At 43.3% G+C, this 13,895-nt stretch overlaps 1 protein-coding gene across 1 annotated transcript in view; it reads left to right on the top strand.

Moving 5' to 3' along the window:
* Positions 1–859: 859 nt before the first annotated feature.
* Positions 860–13,895, top strand: part of CLVS2 (clavesin 2) — a 55,413-nt gene continuing 42,377 nt past the window's right edge. Inside the window, exons 1-2 of the mRNA XM_053974267.1 lie at positions 860–1,822; positions 10,373–10,547. Of these exons, the coding sequence (XP_053830242.1) occupies positions 1,434–1,822; positions 10,373–10,547 (564 nt within the window). The 5' untranslated portion in view covers positions 860–1,433. The remainder of the gene's footprint in view (positions 1,823–10,372; positions 10,548–13,895) is intronic.

Raw genomic sequence — 13,895 nt, 5'->3', positions numbered from 1 at the left:
CAAACTTTCCTGCATGAAAAAAAGACATATTTCCTCAGGGAAATATTCTGCACAGAGAAGCAAGATATTGTTGCCCTTTGCAATATAAAGCAACTAAAGACATGCCTCCAAACACGAGGCCACAAAAGGAGGCTGCTTTATTTTGTTCCCAGACTTTTTGAGCTCACAGTGCTTCATGTTAGGAAATTCGATCTCAAGAGAGGATCGCTCGGAAAACCACCGCTTGATGAACAACATCTCGCTATTGTCACGCCCTCGAGACCGGACGCTTGGTCCGACTCCCGCGGGATGCTCCGTGGGGGCGTACGCGTGGCCCCGCTGACCCCGCAGCCTCCCGGCCACCGCCCCGCACCGGGCCACCACCATCTTCTTCCGCGCACCTCCGGCGCCGGCGGCAGCGGCGCAGCTCTGCAGACGCGCCCTGCTCCGCCGCCGGGAGCCCCGCACCCCGCGGGCTGCGCTGCGCTGCGCGGGGAGCGGCGGAGCGCCCGCCCCGCGCTGCCTCCGCGGCCGGGGGCGCAGCGCGGCGGGCGCGCCCCCGAGCGGGAGCGGGTGCGGGCCCGAGCGGGGGCGCGCGCAAGGCGGGGCCGCGCAGCGGGCAGCCCCGCGCCGGCTGGTGCCGTCTGCGAGCCGGGGCGGGGAGCGGAGGAGGGCGTGGGAGGGGGGGACGAGCATCCTCCAGGCCGAGGCTCCGTTTGGCTTTCCGGGCTCCGCGCCGGCGAGCGGGAGGCGCTTCGGCAGCAGTACCGGCGAAGTACCTGCGGATCGGCTTTCCTCCTCCTCACTGGCTTCTTTTAGTTTGGTGGCGGTGGTGCTTTTTTTTTTTTTTGTTTGTTTGTTTTTTTATTTTTTTCTCCTTCTTAACCCTTCCTCAAATTCAGGGAGACGCTTTTGAAGCGGGGTGAGCGCTGATCTTACGTAAATGGTGCTGCTTCGGGGAGGGCATCTCCCCTGCCAGCCCCGGGCCAGGGGAGCATCCTCGCCCTGCCTAGCGACCGGGTTCCTCGCTGCCGCCCTGCCCGAGATCCGCACCGGCAGTGGCACCGGCGGGGGCGGGCGGTGAGCAGCAGCCGGCAGCCCGCAGCCCCGTTCCCGGCGGGTTTCGGCGCCTCCGCGGACCGGCTGCGGGGATGATGCGGCGCGTTGGACCCCGCGGCGGGGAGGGCGCTATGTCAGAGAGATAACGCGCCTCCGCCAGCAGCCCGGGGGCAGTCTCGGTGCCAGCCCCGCCGGGACCCGGCTGCCTGGGAGCCGCTCGCATCTCGGCGGACGGACTGGCCGCGGCGGCGGGGCCGGGGAGCGGCGGGGCGAGGCCCGGCGCGGCGGGGGAGCGGCGGCCGGCCGTGCCGGGGCACCCCGCCTCCGGGGGCCAAGCGGCCGGGAGGCTGAGGAGCGCAGGCAGCAGAGCCGGGGAGAAGGAGGACGGCAGCGCCATGACTCATTTGCAGGCAGGTCTCTCCCCGGAGACTTTGGAGAAAGCCCGGCTGGAGCTGAACGAGAACCCCGACACCTTGCACCAGGACATCCAGGAGGTGCGGGACATGGTCATCACCCGGCCGGACATCGGCTTCCTCCGCACCGACGATGCCTTCATCCTGCGGTTTCTGCGGGCCAGGAAGTTTCAGCACTTCGAGGCGTTTCGCCTACTGGCCCAATACTTTGAATATCGCCAGCAGAACCTGGACATGTTTAAGAGCTTCAAGGCCACAGACCCGGGCATCAAGCAAGCGCTGAAGGATGGTTTCCCCGGCGGGCTGGCCAACCTGGACCACTACGGCAGGAAGATCCTCGTCCTTTTTGCTGCCAACTGGGACCAGAGCAGGTAAAAGCAGAGCCAACCGCCCACCTCAACCCCTTCTCCACCCGGGCAATGCGTGGGAAAGCGGTGCCAGAGCAGAGGGAGAGAGGGTGGGCAGCAGGGACACACCCGGCGCTGCTCACAGGGGGTTGGGCAGCAGCCTGGAGGGAGAGAATAAAGAAGAAATACGTTTTGTGGCTTAGGGCCCTTTCAACCAGTTCATCCATTGGGGTGTGAATTTTGGGAGGCAAGTAGACGCTGCTGGAGTTCTCAACTGTCTGCTAGGAGGTTGACACCCTTCTGCCTCCCCTGAGCCGAAGTGAGCTGGCACATAGATGATGTGCTTATCCCCCAGACAAAGGCTGGTTGCACTCTGGGCTGGTCTTCCTGTTTCAGCATACATAAAGCTGCTCAGGTTCCATGGGAGAAAGTGGGAGATGCTGTGTGTAGAACAGGAGTATCCATCATGGCTTTTGAGCTGAAAAGTTTGCCTGTGCAGGAAGCTGAGACTCTGAATCCTTTCCCTCAGATGAAGAAAGCGCTTCCTGAGCCACCTGAAAATGCCAGGATGGAAGCCTCTGTAACCACTTTCTCCACTCATGCTGCTCCCAATGTCAATTCTCTGCATAATAGGATCCAAATACACAAAGCTTTGATAGCAAATTGAAGACTAGTCTCTAGAACAGTTTCTGTTCTTTGTTTTTTTGGGACTATCTAAGCTGAAGATGCTTTAGTAGGGTGACTCAAGGGCTGTCTCCCATCAAGGCCCTTTTTAGCAATTGGTTTGATATTATGTCACACTGTTTATTCTAAATACATTGTGGGGGTGTCACACTCAGTTTCTTCTGCAGTCTAAAATTATATCCACAAAAATGACTTGATTTCAGTACATTTAAATTCTCTAAAACCTGTGTCTGTAAGCACTGCACTGTTTTCTTTGGCTCCCAACCTGAGTGTTTAAGAGTTTAAGATCTGATTTCTCAGTTTTTAGTGAGAAAACTTAGAATCTTGTAAGTTGCCATCCTTATTGCCATCAACATAGTGCTGAGTGCTCAGTGCAGATATCCTCAGCTCAGCTACTTTGAAACTTTGGGGGGACTCAAACAACTGTCAGTGTGGATAGAAAGGACAAAATCTGGGGGAGAGGCATGTTTAAGTTTGCCCTTTAGGTGTTTGTTTAGCTGTCCTCTTGCGGGCTGTGTGGATTGACAGCACAGGGAGCATTCCCACCCCTCCCTGCCCCGGCTGGTGTTACAGCTATGGACACGTCTCTGTCCACAGGGATGCTGGGCCACCTTGGCTTTCCTCTCCTTCAGACATGCCAGCCACACCCACACTGCCTATGGGACAAGTTTCCTCTCCCTTGTTAAGCCGTGAATCAAGGGTTGGGACTAGGAGAAAGCTGTCTGGCCCAAATCAAAACTGCCCACAGCCACAGTAATGACTAGAAAGGGTGGATGAGTATATGTAGAGCTGGGGCCAGCGTCCTTTTTCTGCTTTGCTTTTCTAGCAGATGGGGCATAAAAGCTGAGTGAAGAGCAGTGGTGATGAGGCTAAGGACTCACTGAGTGTGTTTCCATTCCCAGATAAGGACTTTCCTTGTTTCCCACATAAGGACCAGGTCAACTTTTAATTTTAAAAATGACTCCACAAGCTCTCAAAAATCCCTGAAGGAAGAATTAGCAAAGAAACACATGTTTAGGACTTTTATTAGGTTGTATGTCTACGATGAAGAAGTTCCCTTGTTAAAGGTAGCATGACCTACTGTATACTGTTGTTTCTTATTAATGGAAAAATCCTAAAGCTTTGTGTGACACTTGTCATATTACTTGACTTGATCCTAGTCAAAAGAATACCAAGAATTCAAGTGCAGAGATAAAGTAGCATTTAAAGTAATAATTGCCATGTAGAAAGAATAGGTTTATTTTCTTCTTGATTTTGAAGATGCTTATATTTAAAGTACATGAGCTCAGCTGACACAGCAATTGTGGTTTTTTCATGAACTCCTATTGGTATGATTAATATTATTTATGCCATGACACCAAAGTGGCTGGGGTACACTAGAGTACTTAATGGATGTGTTTGCAGTTGGGTGCCTACTGCTTTTGAGCACCTGCATGCTCATGGCATGCTTCTCTGCCTGAGCGAGGGATTTGTTTTCATGCAGACCACTCAGACAAAGCAGAGAGAGCTGAAGCCCAGCTGCGGGGAGTGGCTTGCTCCAAGGCACATGACAAGTCAGTGACACATCTGGGAATGGAGCTAGGTCACTTTCTTTTCTAATTAATTTAGTGCCTTCCATTATCTGATGCTCAGTGGCTGAACCTGGGGAGCATTGTGGAACTTATGCCTGGGCTGCTATGCAATATGTCTCAAGCTTATGCTTCAACTGACTTGAGATCTTGCAGTACATAACCCAGTGTTCCTCTTACAGTAACAATAGGAGGATTACTTATTGAAGCCTGTCTGGTTAGGCTCTTTTTGTGTGCTTCATAAACTAAGTTAATAGAGCACAGCAAGCCTCCACTTTTATCATATACGTGCAAATTAATATGGCCAGGATGTAACAATTAGGAAAAAAAAAAGTTCCAATTTGTTATTTAAATGAATGGCAGACATATTAGAGATGATTTATATAGCACTGTCAGCCTATGATTTACATAGTTCCAATTAGAAAGAAAAGTGTAGGAGGCAAAAAATTCCTGTGGTAAAACAAGCCTGTGTACTAGATGTTAAATCATTAAATTAAAACAGGGCCTGAAAATTGTACCAGATGTCCTGCCATCTGAACAACCCAATCAGACATGTATTTAAAACAAACAAACAAAAAAGGGAAGGTGAAAGATGATGCACTCAGTAGGCCAGCAGTTTTTCTGTGACCCAGGCTAACTCTCCACCCTGTCTTTTCTATGGGGAAAACGAAGGTCAGTGGCATTCCTGCCAGGAAGCTGGATAGCACTCAGGGAGGGATCAACCTTCCCTATTAGCTTCCAGATTGTTGATTCTTAACTACATTTGGTTTGTAGGTGTCTTTGTGCATTTGAAGACTCCCTTTTTCCTAATGTGTCGAGCTGGTGAAGTTCTTTTTCAGTTAATAGTGCACTTAACTTCAGCTCTCAGCTGCAAGGGATCTGTTGTCATGCATGGTCTTGCGTATGCTTCCTGGCACCTGGACACACAGTCCCCAGGAATATCAGTCCATTTTGATGCTATGTGTTTGAAACCTTATTAATTGTATCAGGTTTTTCCCTAGAAAGTGTATTAGAAAAGCAAAATGATACCTAGTTCTGTCAGTGTCACAGTGACCCAGTCAGCTCACACCATCCTCAGTGAATATGGAAATCCCCTGCACCTATTTACTGCTGATTCTGCTCTTGCATCAGACAGTTTACAGCAGGGCAAAGACGGAGTCCATGGCTTTGCTTTCAAAACTAGGTTTTCACATGCACAAGTGCTAGAAACTTTTCCCCCTGTTAAATGAAAATTCAACTTCTGTAGCTATGAGGAGGCTGGTCTGCTCCTCAGCTCACAATAAACAACAGGCAAGATGGCAAGGTATTTTTCAAACTGTGATGGAGGCAGTATGACAAAATAAATAGCAATGCTAACAGTAGTAACATATTAACAGTAAAAAACCCAACTGTTTAGCAGAGTCAGTTTTTGTTTGGAAGTTATATCTTCCAGATGATAACTATTAACTAGTGTAAACACTGTAATTTTTGCTACAGTTACTCCTGCTGACTGATGCTGTTTTATTTTTTCCTGGTTTTCCCCCAGGTATCCCTATCTGCCTATCATAACCTGTATTTGGACTGTAGGGGTTTTGGCTAGGGAGCTTTATGATCAATGTAAAATTTAGATCAGCTGAATCTTCATCTGTGGCTGTGACTGTTAGACACTGGGCTAATATGTGGCATAATGAATGGTATTAAATCTGAATCTTAAAGCTAATCTGGTAAAATACTTGAAACTATTTCTATTTTTTCCTTTGCATTTTTTGTAACAGTGGTGGTGCTTTTTTGTATTTAGAATAAGGTATCCTCAGGGCATGCTGCCACTATTGAAGCAGAATAGCCATAAGAGAACTTTCAATCCCCATCTTTTCAGCAATCAAATCTGTACCCAGACTGACAAATCAAGGAGATATGAGGCATCATTTCAAATTACTCCTTTGTGTATCTTGAGGGCTCTTGTTTTGGTGAAATTCTAAAAATATTGAGCCAGAACAGTACCTTAGAGATGGGATGATGGCTAAGAAACTTGACCAGCTTTCTCTTTTAAATCACAGTGACACAAGAGCTCATTTGACAGAAGCCTTTTCTTGTCCAAATGGTGAGGAGCTTAAAATACAGACTGTGCATTCTTTATGTGTTTCAGACCTTCAAGAGACATATGGCTCAAATTCAAGCAAAGGAGACTTACCATTTATCTATTCTAGTTCATATCCTGAGAGGCAGATTCATGCCATTCAATCCTAATTCTCAAAATTACTTCAAATTTCTTTCTTTTATGGAGGAGATGACAAACAGCCATAGAGATAGTAGGGCAACTCTGCTAAATCAGATTATCGGTTATACAGGGCAAAAGTGAATTGACTGGAACCAGACTCTGGTTGAACAGACGATATGGTTAATGCCACTCATCATCAAGAGCATAAAGTATTGAAAACAGCTGACACAGCTGAGTTTGACAGGAGAGATCTGTACCCTGCATTCTCCCTGTCTCTTCTCTTCGTGTTGGCCTGGTGGAGATCACAGTGTATGCATAGAAGAGGATGCGTAGACCACATAACTTAGAGGTAAAGGTGAAAGGTCCTGGTGAAGTATTGCCAAGAGTTGATAGCCATGTCTTCCAGACTGTTTTTCCCAGAAATCCTTGGAAATACTTTGAATCTGTCCATGTCCCACAAAAAAAAAAAAAAAAAACAAACCAAAAAAAACCAAACAAACAAACAAAAAAAACCTTTTCTTTTCTATAGAAGGGAAATTGCTGCCACTGTTAAATTACAAGACAGTGGGATACTCAGTAAATTGTTTGAGGTCTTCTGTTCTTGACAAATAAAGACCCCTCAAAATTTCCCTTGAAGGCTGTGTCACTTTTGGGGTAGAAATGGTAACTGTCCCAAAGCATTTGAAAGAATCACTGTCAGTGTAGCTGTTAACTTGTCGTACCTTCTCGGGCTCTATTACTTTCAAGTCAACCTGAACAAAAAATTTCAAGAGGTAGCAGAATATGTCTTGCACACCAGTAGCTGCTTCAGTCAATCTTGAACTAGGACTCACATAAAAAAGGAACATTAAGAGTGCATTATATATGTGATAACATATTTCCAGCATTTGTTACTCACATTAATAACAAGACTAAAAAACTTGTCCAAGTTTTCCATTGAATTAAGCATGGTTCTATAAATAGAAGGCATTAAATGCATTTAAATTAACTGTGAGTTTTTGATTATCCTAGCAATTAGTAATATCTTGCTAGCTACAATATGTCCCATATGAGTCTGTTTAAACAAGTGAATGCAACTGGATTTAGCCATAAATAAATTAGGATTTATTTATTCACAGCCTAACTTCAGGCTGCTACAGAACATGCACTGCAGCCAATTGGGCCCAGCACACCCTACATATCTGACAGCACTGGGGCAAGTCATTAGAAAACTGTTGCCAGGGTAAAATGAGTGGCTTGCTGTTCCTTAAGAACACGTTTTTACTTAGCACAGATTGGTAAGAACAAAACAGAACCATCTTTCCCTCTGACTGTACACCATAGTATTTTTTTCTTTTTTTTTTTTTTTTTTTCCTTCAAAGTAGAAAGGCAGTCAAAGCTGCCTAGGACCAAATATATTTCACACTCACTAGCTTGTCCTATTTTCCTCACTTTTGACTGGTCATATATCTGTATCGGTATGGAAAGTAATTTCAGTGTGGAACAGAAGTTTCAGCAACAAAATCCAGAGTAATTTTTTGCATCTTCTTTTTATATAGGATTTTGATTTCCCTAAAGTGCAGCTGGGGGTGGAGTGTATTTTATGTCAGAGCCTGTGCATCCTAGTGCTGGCACAAACAGTGGTAGCAGCGAGGTGAAATGTCGGACAACATGGGGCTGGAGTGGATAAAGATGAGTTTTTGCACAAATAACTCTGTGCTGTGTGAAAGCTTACGTGCAGTTTCTTCAAATATGTTTTTTTGCTTGAGCTGCTCAGCTGATATTTTCAATATTCAGCGTTTTGCATCACATAAGATTTCATCTATCACACCAGGTTTACATTTCTGGCTTGCCTTAGCACATGTTCAGAGTAAAAGCTGTTTTAAATACTCACTAATGGATTTGTCTTTCTGGTGTTTTGCACTGTACTTAAATAAAGTATTGAAACCAAGAGAAGAGATCCAGTACAGAACGAAGATAGCTCCTACCTTCAACTAATTGCCCTGAGGTGGGAAGCTTGATTGTTAGTGACATGTCCCCGTGTACTCCTGATGTAGCTTTTTAGACTTTTAAGAATACTTCAGGTACCTCCCTCTGGCAGAAAGTGTTCTTGCTTGCTTTTAGCTGAACCTGTTTTGTGCGGGGCTTCTCTCTTATTTTCAGTGAGTAAACATATATATTATTGTTATTGTGGACTGTATTTCTTACACTAGCAGACCTACAATTGGAGTTATGGTGGTGGTGAATATGCTACAGATTTGTGGAGACCCAGCCCTGTGACTGTTATCCCTGTGGCAGCTGAAATCCCATTCCCATTGCTGCCTGACAGTTTTCCCGTTGACTTGAATTAAACACATAATCCGGTGTATTTCTGTTTTTGTTGTATACATCTTGTATTGGACACTTAGGTATACATAAAAAAAGCACTTTTGGGTCAGTCTTAGAGACCTGACTGGCCTCATAAACAAAGAATCTTTATGTCTGGTGCACGAGATTTCTAGCAACCTTGTGCAGCTAGGAAGCTGTTAATCCAAGGCATGTGAAGTCTCCTTAAACTCCTTAGGGAGGACATTAGAGTTGTATATCTGGAACTTGGGACCCTTATTCTGGGACTGAATGTAGGGTTCTGCGTTGTGGAACCCTTCTGGAGAATGATATCTTTTGAATGGGACAACCTAAATGTCAGGTAGGGTTGAGGCTAATTTTAGAATTTGAATATTTTTAATGTTTATTCCTTGTATGAGCTGTGGTCAAAATTGTCCTCAGTCCAAGGCATTCCAAACTTCCTGTAAACCTTAGATCTCAGAAAAGGAAAGCATTAGAAAAGAGTTAAACCTCAGAAAAGTTCAAAGGAGTGAATATGAAAAATTTTATCCCTGTCAATCAAACAAAATTAAAAAAAGTATCTCTAAAATGAAGAGAAGAATTTTGTTTTTACAAAATTATTTTTTATGCTTCCCTTAGTGTTTTCTGGGGAAAATACGCTTTCTCCTTTTTTGATCCCTTTCCTATGAATGCATAATTGGGAAGGTCACTGAGTTTTAGTTGGCTAAATAAACAAAGATGGAAAGATGCGAGGAGTCAGCTACAACAGATTAATTTCATTTGTGTTATTTCCTTTTCCAAATATTTTCAAAATACAGTTATGTTCACAACAGAACAGTATACTCATTGTATTAAAGCAAGTTGAATTCAGTAGAATTTAATTTAATTTCTAAGTAGGCACACATGCTCTTTGTTGCATATGCAGAATGGTGAAGAATTCTCTAGGGACTCACAATTTTGAAAACTTCTATTTGATGCCATCATGGGAGACATTTAAAGGGCTTTGCTTAAAAATATCTGTACACTGAATATTTAATTCTTTAATTTCTGGAATATTTGTATTTCTGATATTTTCAGGCTTAACTTTCTAGTGCCTAATTTGATATTGTGGTGTGGACTGGCAAATTTATGTCTGTTTTGGTAACTGTTTATAAAATCCTAAAATGGTTTGGGTTGGAAGGGACCTCAAAGATCATCCAGTTCTAACTCTCCTGCCATCTGCAGGGGCACCTTCAGTAGATAAACATCTCAAAGGCCTAGTGTGTGTTACCTTCTACTTTTAAGATCCTTGACTAATCAGCCTTCTGTACTTGTGGATTTAAGAGAAAAAAATTACACAGAGAGTGGGATAAGGAGAGCATGTGGAAATCCCCAATTTATTTGGTAATTTTTAAATACCTATTATTTCATTTCCTTAGAAAAATATAGGAGGAAACTTTGGATCTACACTTCTGGTATTAGTCTCAGGTTTTGGTATCATTATGACTTCAGAAATTTGTGTAGAAGTTCTTATACAGACATGTAATTCCACATAAAGATACTAAGGCAGCTTAGGATACTATGGAAAAGTTCAAATTTGTTTTTGATGTGTTACATATTTGTAGTTTGTTCTGGCTGGCTGATGGTCTATGGGTACATAATCCTGCTCCAGAAGATGAGCTCAATGAGTTAAGCTTTTGAGGATTTCCCAGCTTTAGGCGCTCCTGAGGACACATTTGTGCTCTTTGATTTAAACTTTTGACAAAAGGAGAGTACTCAGAACTTCTCCACTTCTGTGGCTGTTGCTCTTTTCCTAACCAAATCTCCTCTTCGCATTCTCAGGTACACGCTGGTGGACATTCTGCGTGCCATACTTCTGTCTTTAGAAGCCATGATAGAAGATCCTGAGCTGCAAGTCAATGGATTTGTTTTGATTATAGACTGGAGCAACTTCACCTTCAAGCAGGCTTCCAAGCTCACACCAAGCATGCTTAGATTAGCCATAGAGGGCCTTCAGGTACCATTATTATTTTCTTTCCTTTCCTAATTCTTCTTCATTTTGTAGTTTATTACAAATCTAGGTTGATAAAAAAGACTGAAGCAAAACAAAATTCCAACAACTTATGAATAGCAAGGCTATTAACACCTTAACGTGTGGGTGTACAGGCAAGCTGCTTGTGACAAAAGTGTGAACTCAGCTAACTGCAGTAACTCCTGATGTGTAGGCTCCTTCCTTGCTATAGATATGAGGTAATTTTTTTTGTTCCAAAGTGACTGGCTTTCTGTAAATTCAGATGGTAGCTTCTGGAACAGGAAGTTAGAAGTAATCAGTTTATGTTGTAATTATGCACAGGGCTAATGAAATAGGGGTTGCTGCTGCCACACCAGGTTGGTTTTTTTTGTTGATTCTTTTGTAGACAGGCTCTACATCATTTGTCATGAAAGTGTGGGGCCCTGTGATTGGACACAGTTAGCTGAGACTATTTATTTACTCAAAGTTCAGCATGTGCTTGGCTATTTTTCTGGGTCAAGATTAATCTGAGCAGCTGCCTCTGGGATTGAGTATGCAGTGATTTAAATTCTTTTCATCTCATTTTAAATGCACTTTACATGGCACAGGCACATTGGTGAAAAGGATACTGCATTACTCGCATCTGTTGCCCATGGTATTTTATTCTTGTTAAAATGAGAAACTAAAATGGTTAAGGTAGTGGTTTTCTACACCAGCCTGAGTTGCCATGTTAAAAATATCTGTAATTCACTCCTGTGTCAGTGTGCCTTGCTTTTAGAAGGACATGTATTCCTCCTCTGTAATGTTTCTATCATATATACATTTTTATTACTCATAAAGCAAAATAACAGCCTTACTTTTGAACTTTTTTCACTGTGATAGTGTGATTTCTGAAGAAACTTGTATAGCAGTAATAGTAGAGTTTTAATCTAACTGATGAAATGGGTCAACTAGTATTCAGCCTGCTGTTGCACACAGAAGGGTAGTGACATGAGACAAAGATCTCAGTTCTCATTTTGTTGTGTTTCCCTATGCAACAGTGTGATTTCATCATCTTCACAACTACTTTAGAAGGCAGCAGAGAGACCTGTGCTCTAGAAGTACTGCATTTCCTTTTATTGCTTTCAAAGTTGCTTTCTTTTTTGTGCTTTTTTCAAAGTTAGCCATTGTTTTCTGCTTTAGAACGTGAGCAAATGCATCAGTAGTCTTTGTTTTCAAATGGTGGTGTTTCTTCTTGGGCATTATTCAGAGATTATTATTTTGAAGAGAGCTGCAGTGAATAATTGCGTCTGAAAATATGAGGGGTGACCTACCAAACTTCTGGTGGGCTCTAAGACTCAGCCTTCTCCTGCCATCGATTGGTTCATGACTGAATTGAGGAGAAGTCCTTTGGCTTCCTTAACTTACCCATGCCCCCAGCTTTGTAGTTTCGAATGTTCCAAGTCTGATGGTGGCCAGCACATAGTGGCACCATTTTGTGCCCAGTGCCTTCAGTGCTGTTTATTGCAGAGAGGCAAAAGTGGGCGTGAAATACTCCAGAAGAAAGAAGGAAAAGACAATTTAATGACTGCCTTTTATTTTGAAGGAAAATGCATAGCAAAAACATAATTCTGAATGATGTCAAAGTAAAAAGTGCTTAATCAGGTAGAATGAAAAAGAACAAGAAAAACTCTCACACACACTATTTATTTATGATCTTTGTAAATACTTTCTATTTAATCAGAGAAATGAAATTTACTTTGGCTTATAAGATTTAACAGGGCTCAAGATGCTGAACTTTACCATTTGGAGAATTTAAATATTTGTGTTGCTCAGGCAGAAGGGGACAGTGAGAGTGGGATTAGTGACCACTGAATTTGATGTTAACCAAATCCCTTTGCCTCCTGAATGAAATCTACTGAATTTGCCTTATATTTGCTTAGCTTCCATGGTGAGCAGAATACTCATTATGGTATGTACCAAAGACTTTGCAAGCGATGGCATTTTTTGGCTTTTCACAATGGCTTAATGTTTAGGAAATTTCTTTTGAAAGTAAGAGAAGTAAATATACAGTTTTCTACTCTATAGAAGAAGATGAGTTCTGGTATATCCTTTGCATATGTATTAAAAGGGAGTGTGAAAAGAATCATACCCTAAACTTACCTGTATAAATTAGGAAAACTTCCTAGGTAGCTGTTTCCAGGAAAAGAGACTTTTGATCGTGACACTTACAGGACAGTGATTGTCTGTAATCTGATGTGAAATTGTAGCATACCTATCCGCAACAGTACGCTACCAAACAATTGGTGCAGTGTAGGTCAGTGCTGTTTTGTAGGACAAATGGTTTTGCTAGACAAGAAGAAAACTTTATGTGAAGATGGGGGCACTCAGCCAGGACTCTTGATGCTCCAGTCCTAGCTCATACACTGGCTGCGTGCTTTTGGGAAAAAGGAGCAACACTCTTCCTTGCAGATGCTTGTGCCTACAGCACTCCTGTTGCTCCTCATCATTGAGAAGGAGGATTTGCACTTAGAGCTCCTACACCTTCCCCAGTGTGAAGTCAGAAGAAAAACATTTTTTGAGAGCTGGAACACGTGCCTCGACTTTACGACTTTGTGTTGACTCTCCCTACTGTATTCAATATGTGGATATTTGTGAGTTCCAGTCTTTAGGTGCCCACTTTTCCCCATTCATTGATTTCTGTAGCCAATCACTGATTTTGGGCTTGTGAAGAAGCTCATGGTATTTAGCAGCTGTGTTCCTGAAAGCAGGGACTGTTACAGCGTTGTGTGCTTCAATACCTCAGTGCCTGGTAAGGTCTCTTTCAAAAACTTTACAAAATTTTCCCTCCTTCACCAGAAATGGGTTGCAATCTGTGTGCTTCAGCTATTTTTCCCATAGAAGAGAGAACTTCTGAGAGCTCTGAAGAAAACCAGTCCTGAATTTCCATAGACAGTGATGAACTTTGAGCAAAAAACCTAAAATGTATCAGATGGTTTCTGTATAAGGAACAATTAAATTGTCTGTAATTCATCTGGATGGAAGAAAAAAAAACTGTAGAGGGAAAGTACAGAAATCTGTAAAAACATAGAAGCATTTAGCAGCTTGGAAAAGACCTCAGAGGCTTGGCAAATCCAACCTCCTCCTTAAAGCAAGATCCCTGATGAGGTCAGACCGGAATACAAAAAAGATCGTGGGTGGCTAGAGAGAGTGGACAAGTAGCAGATGTTGTTTGTTTTTTACATTTTAAGAAATTAGCATCATCAGGTGATGAGGTGGAGGAGGCCTGGCTCTTTGTAAGACACCTTTGTACAACATCTGGGTAACTTGTGGAACTCTGTGCCATGAGGAATTCTGGATGCTCAAATTTTAGCT

This window comes from Vidua macroura, chromosome 3, assembly GCF_024509145.1.
Source record: "Vidua macroura isolate BioBank_ID:100142 chromosome 3, ASM2450914v1, whole genome shotgun sequence".
NCBI classification, from domain to species: domain Eukaryota; kingdom Metazoa; phylum Chordata; class Aves; order Passeriformes; family Viduidae; genus Vidua; species Vidua macroura.
Note: the sequence above shows the minus strand (reverse complement) of the source record. Positions and strands in the feature narration are given on the sequence as shown.